General features: G+C 33.8%; 1 protein-coding gene across 1 annotated transcript in view; it reads right to left on the bottom strand.

The window, feature by feature from the left end:
- Window positions 1-11,870, bottom strand: part of LOC106874782 (CCN family member 1) — a 383,540-nt gene that overhangs the window by 20,498 nt on the left and 351,172 nt on the right. The window contains exon 6 of the mRNA XM_089348348.1: window positions 545-756. Within this exon, the coding sequence (XP_089204474.1) occupies window positions 545-756 (212 nt within the window). The remainder of the gene's footprint in view (window positions 1-544; window positions 757-11,870) is intronic.

Raw genomic sequence — 11,870 nt, 5'->3', positions numbered from 1 at the left:
TCTGATACTCTGAAAATGTCTGGTTACGAAGAAAATGTCTAAACCAACTATACAGTCAGTAAACTGATACAGATGTTATTCGTAATAACTGACAGAATATTATCTTCACCAACTGCTACAAGTGCAAAGCTTATGCTCTAGAAAAATAGTATCTGTAGAAATCAAGTGTTTGTTTTGCCTAAACGAGTAGATATTATATGCAATACAGTTTACGGTTCTCTCAGTAATACAAAATTACGAGTGACGTTCTCTTCCTTGTGAAACCACTAGAGGAATATAGGTAGCCACTATATCTTAAAAGGCCTTCGCGAAAGGCACATGCTCTGTTGAGGGCTAAGGTGTGAGCATCACACTTATTTCATTTCATCATGAAAATGAAATAACTTCCCTGCAATTATTGGTTTCTTTTCTTGAAACCTAAATATGAATATATTCATATATGTTATACTGACATTTTATTACATCTTATTACATCATTCCTATTGTAAAACAAGTTTTCTGACCGTTCCATTTGATAATCAAAATAATTTTGATTAGGTCTTACCTCCGATTTAACAACTTCTCCGCAAGGCCGCAAGAAACAAATCCTGGTTTGTTGTACATCTTCACATTCTAGATTGTCGTTGTTCATGCGAACTGACATACCGACACCGCAACTGGCAGAACAAGCTGACCATTCTGATTTTACAATTGCACAAGGTGGACGGATGGGAGATGTTGTAGTTAATGGTAGCTGCGTCAATGTTGAAGGTTTGGCTGCAAAATAAAATGAGGAGGAAAGATGACAGTTAAATTTATAATAATAATAATGATGATGATGATGATGATGATAATAATAATAATAATAATAATAATAATAATAATAATAATAATAATAATAATAATAATAATAATAATAATAACAAATAGCCACAAAACACGAGCAAAACAAAAAACTGTTTTCAGTATTTAAGGAAGCTGACAAATACAAACAAGAAATCAATCTACCTAACACATACGAAGAAGAAGAAGAAGAAGAAGAAGAAGAAGAAGAAGGAGAAGAAGAAGAAGAAGAAGAAGAAGATGAAGAAGAAGAAGAAGAAGGAGAAGAAGAAGAAGAAGAAGAAGAAGAAGAAGAAGAAGAAGAAGAAGAAGAAGAAGAAGAAGAAGAAACAACAACAAAAGCTATAAAACAAATGAAATCCAAACTAAAACTAGAACAGCAACGGACCATGATAAAACAATGGCAAGAAAAGCCCCTACATGGTAAATACTGGAAAGAAATAGACAGAGAAATAGACAGAGAAAAATCCCAGCAATGGCTGAGAAGCTCAGGACTCAAAGCAGAGACTGAAGGATTTTTAATTGCTGCACAAGACCAGAGCCTCACCACCAGAAATTACCAAAAACACATAATGAAAAGAAATATAACAAGTAACTGTAGAATATATGGAGATGGACAAGAAACAATAAATCATATTATCTCTGGCTGCCCAGTCCTGGCTAAGAAGGAATATATTCACAGACACGACAGAGCTGGGACCTATATACACTGGAAGCTATGCCAACACTATGGAATAACAACAGACAAAAGATGTTATAAACACACGCCAGAAGAGGTCACAGAAAACGAGAAAGCAACCATACTCTGGGATATGCCAATACACACAGATAGAGAAATTAAGGCAAATAGACCAGATATAGTTGTCAAAGATCATGAAGAAAAAAAATGCTTTCTAATTGATGTATCAATACCAGCAGAAGACAACGTTTCTCTAAAAGAAATGGAAAAACTTTCAAAATACAAAGACCTGGAAATAGAGATAACTCGAATGTGGAATCTAAAAACAGAAACAATTCCTATCATAGTAGGTGCCTTAGGTATAATAAAAAAATATTCAGACAAATACATAACAAAAACACCAGGACTTACAAATATATATAACATACAGAAAATTGCACTACTGGGTACTGCACACATTCTACGCAAAACACTTTCAATACAGTAAACATAAGAGCACCACAGCAAACCACAGCACATACCCAAGGCGCACAGAGCTGCGCTCGGTAGTGAAGTGAAAGCACGTTATAAAAATAAAACTACTGAATAATAATAATAATAATAATAATAATAATAATAATAATAATAATAATAATAATAATAATAATAATAATAATGGTGACGATGAAAAAGATGATGATGATTACGAGGACGACGACGACGATGGCGACTACGACTATCATACTGAGGCAAAAAGTCTCGAATATGGCGGATATGCGTTTTCGATCATACTGACTCAAACATTTGGCCAGTAGCCGGAGGCATTTATTGAAGTTCGGACTTTAAATATAAAAAAATATACCTAACAATTTTCCTTACTTTAATCCTTTACCAAGGAATATACAACCGTAAACAGAACGCGGACAGTTACGAATAGTCGTTTTGCGTCTGAAGATGCACTATTTCAAGTAAAAACACAGTGATATCTGTATCCACCGAGGACAAAAAAGAAAACAAGTTATGCCAGTTGAGAGAAATAAATGTGTATTTCTAAAGAAGCTGTATCTAGGCTGTAATAAATGCTTCAACTTACAGCCATACATTTCATTGGACACACAAAAACAGACATAGGCACAATTCACTGAATGAGGGTTAGCTAATAAAAATATTCTACCGCAAGATTAACACTAAAATATGCAAGAATAGCTGATTTGGGTTAATGATGTTATAAATTGAGGTTTTAAGAGGGATCGTTGCAGATTGTTTGGAATGTTACAGGTATTGGAATTCATGATCGTAATGTTAAAAATAGCAATAAGTGATAATAATGTTACGTTAATGTATTACAATAACAATAACTATGATAATAGTGTAGACACTACCGTTTCTGATAATTGTATTTATTTAGTGATATCAAATCTAGCTTCGACTCAGCTGCTGTAATATGGCAATATTCCAAAGCAGCTGAAGAAAAAGAATCCTATGATACATGCATTAACAGGTGGCTAAATTTCTTAGAACACTCTTAAGTGACTCTACGACCTGTAGGCATACGTTTAAGAGACATTATCTTAAAGACCAATGATAAATCACATTACGATATCCATTTTTATTACTCAGTTAAACAATTTTGTGTAAATTGGGATAGTCATGACAATAGAATATTCGAGTTTAAATAAATAATGTACCGTTATAAAAGATAGAAGTTACCAGTGTACAATAACTAGAAGAGTATAATACAGTACAGAAGAAGTATTCTACGTAACAAAAGAAAACGTAAAATAACACTACGACACAATACAAAGTTGCAAACAAAAAATTTAAGTACCATCTGATTAAAAATGATGTAAAGCAATGCACAAACAAGGCAGCAAAAAAAAATTTGGAATGGTTTAAACACAACCAAACATCTCCTTTAAATAATAGATATAAGAACGTTTAGTATGCAGGGAAATGGTACGCTCAAAGTACATACTTGAAAATAATCTGAAAAGTACAAATCTGTTGTAAAGATATCCGTTAACAACTTAGAAACTGATGTCCATTAAAGAAACATTAGAAACATTTAGAAAACCAATGACTAAACGAAATTATAACTGGATATAGTTGTAGAAATTGTAGAAGCCTCGACTTCAGGTCTGCTTTGATTTTCAGGAAATGGAAAATTGTTGATAATGGTAACATTCATAACATGTAGAGCCTACTCTTTGATATATGCCAGTGCTAGCCTATAGCCGTACTTCCTTAAATCTTCTGCAGGGTGCAAATACCAAATACCGAGACGCTTCCTCATCGGCAAGACAATAATGATTCTGAAGAAAAAAACACCAGTTTACTCAAACTATTATTTCCATTTACTTGCCTACCGATAAAATATAAAATGCTTTCCAAAATACAATTGATGAAAATGATTGAACTCCCACAAAATGTACAATGTATTTTAATGTACCATCTCGTACAAGAGGAAGATGTTATCTGCCTGAATGGATTACTGGAAGGCACTTAATTATATTCCATAAGACTCTGTTAATCATATGCTGTAAGTGCATCATTTTCACGATACTTCGTAAATTTTGATCGAAATATAGCAGGTATCTATGTCAGAATTTCACTGAAATAGAAGCTCCGGTTTTCCTTTTATCCTGTGCATGCTAGAAATAAGCTGGCTAAGAAACATGTTAAATTCCGATACTGCATGTGGAAGGGCATTAACAGACTTAGCCACCTTTTTTAAGTGATACCAAATATTCAGTCATGCCACAATTTTCAAGAATTTCGACATGAACATTAGTGTATCATTTGAACTGAAAAATATTGTTGTCTGACCATAAAAGGACGAAGATTGACAATTCGAACAGGTGATTTGTAACTTCGGAAAGTGTTCATAACAAAAGGTCTGGCGAATTCCTCATTTGACATTTTTAAATATGGCCAAGCAAGAAAGATGAGTGAATACTGACAGTCAGAAACACACACACACACACACACACACACACACACACACACACACACACACACACACACACACACACACACACATGCACACACATACAGAATGAAAGCAAACAATTTCTCAAAAGCAATCGACCACAACAGACTACCCAGAATCAGCAAAGGCATGTAATTCCTGAAGAATAAATCCAACAAAACTCTTGTACACCGAGGCACATCTCGATCCATTAAAAAATATATATCGCTCTGAAATTCGAGAAAGTGCGATGTAAGGAGGCAGTATGAAATTGAAAATATCATCAATAATTATTTGAGCACTAGGTATAATGAAGCGAAATTAAGTAATAAACATAAAAATTTGCTTGGCTCACACCTCTCTTTCCAATCAAAAGAAATACTTGTCTCATCAAACAACCTATGCAAAAGAGTATCGGTGAATAGTGATAATCAGACAACACAAAGTTTGAAATAGATAAATATGCAGTACTTGTATATGAAGAAGGAAAATATTCAAATCAGTAGAGATTAAAATTTCAGATGAGTCATCAATCCGAGCAACGAATGAAGGTGGGAATTACAAGTACAAGGGGTACTGGAAGCATATAGACTTCTCTGTCAAGAAATGAAAGAGAATGTGAGAAATAAATGTCCGAGGAACGTGAAAAGGGGGTGTTAATCTCAAAGTTGAATGAAAGGGAAAGTATCTCTGTAATAACCACTTGGTCGATCTCTCTAATACAATATACTGATGTTTTCCTGAACTGAACTAAGGAAGAACTAAGAAGTATAGACTGTAAAACCAGAAAGACAATCTCCATATACAGTCGCTACACCCCACGGACAGTGTCGATAGGGTATACCTACCACGGAAGGAGCAAAGAGACAACTGACACCAAAAGATGGTGTAGATACAGCAAAACGTGATATAGGTTAATGTAAGAAGCGATTCAGGTTAATTGATTTCTACTGCTAGAAGAGAGGAGAAAAAAGCCGTGAAGGCAGTAGTGGAATACAAGAAAGGAAAGAAATATCTGGAGAAAATAACTACACAGTCAACATCACAGAAACACAGGACGTCGCGGCAGATGATTGTTGGACTCACAATGTCTGTTCAAAGCTAATCATTATGGACGAATATCCTTAAAACAATAGAGAACGGTGCAATTGCGTTTGTTGCATTCATTCAGGAATGTGCTCTTTGGGGAACAGCCAGGTTTGTAAGAAAGGTCCTCGATATCTAAGGAAAATGATTGTGACTCTGTATCAAGGACACTAATTTTGAATATAAAAGATTCGTGCACACCCTGAGTGATGACGGGGATGATGATGATGATGATGATGATAACAACAACAGCAGCAACAACAATAGCAACAACAACAACAACAATAATAATAATAATAATAATAATAATAATAATAATAATAATAATAATAATAATAATAATAATAATAATAATGATAATACACAGATTTTAGGAAATAAGTATAAAAACTAGTTTTGTTCAGCTTCAAAAAACTGTGTTATTAGGGTCAGTTAGGAAAGTTCTTGGCATCTAAGGTTACTTGTTGTAGCCGAACGTTAGGAATTTATCTTTTCCAACAGTTTAATCTGTCGTATGTACATGAAATAATGACAATAAGTGTAAAAGGAAAAAGAACATGCAAATCTTATAGAAAGAAAAGACTCCTTATCTCCTAAAGACGTCTGCTTTGCACTGGATCCATTAATAATCGCGAGAATGAAACCATCAATAGTAATATTTCTTTCAAATACATTACAAACCAGCTTCTTTATACGGATTATGGAAAGGCTTTTACGGTGAACAACACATTCACGAGGATCTACTAAACATTGTCCATGAACTCAGATGCGATACGAAAGCAATAACGTGTTAGACAATTGTTCCAAAAAAGAAGCAAATTAATTAATATTGAGAAAATTAAATTCCATCCAGCAGCTTAAATTAAGCAATTTAAACAGAAGCCCGTATAGAAATACGTAAGCGTGGAAAAAACTGATAAGATACATCCATTGAAATGCAGAATGACAATAACATGTCGTACAGAAGCGGGAGACTAATATTCAAATCTAAACACAATAGCAAATACACCAATAGATATAAATACTAATCACTGTTGTCATAAGTTTTAATTTCTGCAAAATAAATTGAAAATTAAGCTAGTTGAACAGCCTTAGGTTGGCAATAAATTTATTCAATACGTGTCATAGCAGTTATCGTAGGACCAAACTGTATATCAGTCAAATGCATGCTTCTTCAGAACGAGGAAAATACACGGGATAAACAGGTTATACAAGCAGTGATTTATTAGAATGTAATACATAGATTGTAATAATATGATAATAGTATGATAATACGATATCAAAAACACAGCTTTGCAAAAGTACTGTAATATAGTACAGCACTGAGCTGAAAGCTAAGGAATCACATCGAAATAACTCTTGATAAAAAGACACATTGCCGTTATATAAGGAATGGGTCTACAATCCAATTTGCAACAGGCACTACTGCAGTTGTACTCGATAATTCCTATTAGACTATTAGCAAGTTTCTTTCGATTGGTGTTGATGTTCTTACACAGCATTTGTTTACTTAGAGCATTCTTCTTAACCTGCAGCATTTTTCTTAACCCAGATCCCCTTAATACATTTGTCGCGTCTTGTTCATCTTGGGCATTTTCAGCATTTAGAAAATTGTTGTCAATCATGGACATATCTATGCATAATTGACAAGATACATCTAATTCTTCTTCCAAAAGAAAGGACAACTGATGTATTTCTTTCTCAAGCTATGAATAATAATAGAGATAAAAACAATAAAACTAAGTAACAGCCAATGTGAAAAAATAGTTGCAGACGTGCATGAAAAACTAAAAAAATTCCACGGAAGTTAAGCATGGCAACGTTCGGATGGCAAACATAAGACTTCACTAATAATCAATTTCAAAAAATTGTTCAGATATAAGTATCAAACCATTAATGGAATGTTTTTGTACACCAATATTCTCATCGACTACATCATCGCCATATATTTAATCAAGTGTAATGTATATTTAGTAGATTGTTGGGTATAAAATTGATAATACATTATTTATATTCTTTAAATTATTTACACTTGACGGTTATTTCTCCTCATCTTGTATGTTGTTAACAGAACGTTTCAGCTTATAAACCCTCCAGACTTCAACAGGTGTTTGGGGGAAATTTCGAACCTGGGTTCTCATTCCTAAGGTATTTTACCATGTTATTATTATTTTATGTTTGACTTTTAATTTGCATTTGTACAAGTTGGATCCACGTTTCACCCAGAGACCTCAAGAGACAAGTTAGAAGTTCATGTAGGTGTCATGCCTAGGGTACCATATTTCGATTTGTACAGAGTGTTGTTCTAGAGAATGTTTAAAAAAACCATAAGAAAATTGTTTGTTTTAAAATTTGAGATCACATAGACAGTATTTTACGTAGGATATGGGCAGTTCCCATGAGCACTATCTTTTGAACTGCAGCCATTTTGGGGGTTTCCTGGTATCTGAGCTAGGTAGTAATCAGCCCGTTTCGCTGTCATTCCCAGGGCACCTATGACAATAGGTATTGTTTTAGTCTTCAGATTCCACATTTTGCTAATTTCTATTTCAAGATCTTTATATTTGCTCAGTTTTTGGTAGGTCTTGACAGATACGTTTATATCGATTGGGACAGTCATATCAATGAGGAGGCATGATTTTTGTCTCAGGGCTTTCATTATGATGTCTGGCCTATTTGCATCTATCTTTCTGTCAGTTTGAATGGTGAGAGCAGGGCATGCCATCAAAGTGACATCGGGGTAAAATATACGAAGCCCAGTACACCCATCATGACTACCCGTCTGATAAGGGTACACCAGGCACATGCATCACAATCATATGTGCGCGACATGGTGATCTCATATCAAGATAAACAGCGCATGACCTCGCAGGTGGGGGACAGTTAGAATCTTCTTCAGGTCGGATAGCCCATCCCGCTCAAAAGGTCCCTGCATAAGGTTTGTTTAAGGATGTTGAGCAAAATAGTCATGTTTCCAAATGCGAATTATTCAAACCCAAAGAATTCCTCGCAACACATGGCTATGATACTCCCCCACTACTTCTGCTCGTGATCAGAGATGCACATATCGTCAGCCACTAAGGGAAATCCTCAACTGGTTAAGGTCAAACAACTAACGAGCAAATATGTGGTATTAAGCAGAATATTTGCTGTAGCCCATCTTTTATACCAAGACAAAACAATGTAAATGATAACACTTCCAATCAATAAAGATCAGAAGCCATGAGAGCCACTGCCTGGAATATGCCTACGGGCATATGGCGTAGTGGTTAAGAGCGCAGGCTACTAACCCCAAGATTCCTAGTTCAATTCCAAGCAGTGACCCGAATAATAATAATAATGATAATAATAATAATAATAATAATAATAATAATAATAATAATAATAATAATAATAATAATAATAACAACAACAATAACAACAACAACAACAGCAGCAACAACAACAACAACAACAACAACAACAACAACAACAACAACAACAACAACAACAACAACAACAGCAACAACAACAACAACAGCAACAGCATCGAAAAATACCTTAGGAATGAGAACCCAGGTTCGAAATTTCCCCAAGACACCTCATGAAGCTGGAAGTTATATCAGCCGAAACGTTGTGTTAACAACAAACAAGATGGGGACAAATATCAGTTAAATGTAAATAATGTAAATAATGTACATAATTCCTCATCTCTTAAATATAGAACTGTAAAATCGATAATACTCTAAATAATCAATGCCTATTTAAAATACAACAAAATACATTCTCACTTAACCGAAGCCTGACGTTGATGTTTGTTGACGTCGCAATGTAAATGCAGAGATATTTAAATTTGTAAATCACCTAGTCACATACTAAGAGCCTGCATGAAACTGTTGAATACAGATGATAATGAAATTTGTACCACATATGGTAGTAATAGTAATAACCTGAAATTTTACAGCCAGTAGTTAGCCGACCCCAGCGCTCAAACGCTACTATTCCCTTGACCTCCAAAGGGACGAAATGCAAAGTCGACATTGGCGACATAGGAACCAAGGAAGAGTCGGAGGAAATGTTGCCATGACTTTTTTCCGGCACGATAATCATTTTCCCTGCTGGTCGCCTTGATAATAATGATAATAAAAGTTCTTTTATATATTTCAATAATAATAGTATCAACAATTATGATAATTAAAATTTAATGTGCTACTTGTCATTCTTGTAAATAATATTAATACAGTCACTAAATAAATTAAGATTAAACTTGTTTAGGTAACATGAATAAATTATAAATAGGCAAATATATTTATTTCTTGAAAATGCCTAATACGTAATACTCTCATCTAAACCTAATATTTCTCTATAAAACATCTACTGAAATTCCGCTTAACTTCTTTGCCAGCACTTCAATATAACTGGGACTGGCTTTTAGTTCCAACACCATAAAGCAGACAGCAACATTAGTAAACTGCTCATACTGCTCGCAACCTATTTTAATGGCAGCAGGTTACCGAAGTTTAAATAGCTACGGGCCGTGAAACATTTCCTTGTGAACAACTAAAATAATGAAATAATTATTAGTTTTGTGGTTTTAAATACTGATTATTGATTTGTCTTTTACGAAACTAATTTTAAAAATACACTATCAAATAATAGCAAAATTTTAAATACTAAAAATTCAATTAAATCCAGAACAGCATATTCAGTATAATATTTTTCTGGAAATACTGACGAAACTAATTATTTACAGCACATGAATATGCAACAATATTTGAGATTTTCTCGCTTATCTTATTTCTTTTTTTCTGTAATAGGTTACATGTTAAAACTTTTCTCTGACTTGTAAATAGTTTTACAGATGTTGCCAAGCTCTGTTCTGGTACACCGCTCTTCTACTATCTACTTGCATTGTTGATGAAACAGAGTACTACTATTTTTACAGAAGAATAATCAATGTTTACATCCCAGCAATTTATTGAATTGCTTTGGAGACCGGCTAGCGAAATTTTATTGTCAGTGTCCGACTCAAGGGATTTGTAGTGTTTTCTTTACAACCTTTGAAGATAATGGTTCTTCCATTAGAAGTTAAATTTGGCTTAAAGAATGGTCATGTAAAATTAATATATAGCTTCCGATTGGCTTTGCTGTTTTATTTGAAAACAGATTCATTGGACCACAAAGTAAACAGATTAGATGCTCTGTGGGCAACTATTTTCATACGTAATCACTTTATGACTGAGACAGACAGAATGAGGTAAATGGAGAGAGTAGTATAATGGGATTTCATAAAAGTATTGTCCATGATAAGAGCATGTAGAACAGAATTAAGTTCTCCACAAATATAAAACCCATCAATTCCTGGATTGTACTGTTTCGATTCGCTTGTGTTACCGACTCAAAAGAAAATGTTTTATGAGCGTCAATCACGTATATCCTCGGTTTACACAGCAAATAATCGTTTGAACAGTTATTATGATATATCAACAGCTTATGACCAGATAATTACTGCTGAAATATGGTCCAACCAGATCAAGGCATGTTTTGGTATTTTGTGTAAAAAATACGGAAGGAAGTATAGTACCAGTCGTAATGTACATACTTATTTTTCGGTAATCTGCGATAGTTTAGCTTTGCATTCGTGTTTAATGACACGGTGTGTTATATTCCTGAAGGATATATTTTCAAATTTGATTTAATAAATTATTTGCGCTTTATTAATTTACACCATTTTTAATCCGTCGCAAAAGTAGTGTTGATTTCCACAATATTAAATATTAAGTAGATATAGGGAAATAACATAGTATTGATATACGTAACGTAATTTGCCTAAAGCTTTTAATGTTACGTATTTTACTTGTAATTGATGTGTATATTTGCATAACATAGAATGAAACATTATTTCCATGTATTTACTTGTGATCAACGTACAACACGCTGAAACATCCGTAAATTTGTCGTTAGATCTTAATAATTTGAAGCCAGAAAACGTTAGTATAATTATATGCTGGATATCTGAAGTAAGTACAGATGTGTGCAAAACAGCATGTGCAGGTTCATACTTAAAGCACTAAGTAATTTATGACAAAGGATGGAGAGAGAACTTAATGCATAATATGAATTTTCGCACCATATGCTTGAAATATTTTCTATGTTGGGGCAAATAGATATTCTAGGTAGTATTTACATCTATAATTTCTACTACATATTAAGCATGATCGTTTGCTATAAAACAGACGTAAACGCAACGGTGGTAAATAAAAGGAAAAGCGAAATTTCCAAGATGGTTTTGAATTGTTATTGCTAAGAATTGACCTATATACATTTTTTGTATTTAAGAATAGTTTGTAACTGTAT

The sequence above is a fragment of the Octopus bimaculoides genome, chromosome 3, assembly GCF_046866305.1.
Source record: "Octopus bimaculoides isolate indiv1 chromosome 3, ASM4686630v1, whole genome shotgun sequence".
NCBI lineage: Eukaryota > Metazoa > Mollusca > Cephalopoda > Octopoda > Octopodidae > Octopus > Octopus bimaculoides.
This window is presented reverse-complemented; position numbering and strand designations above follow the sequence as displayed.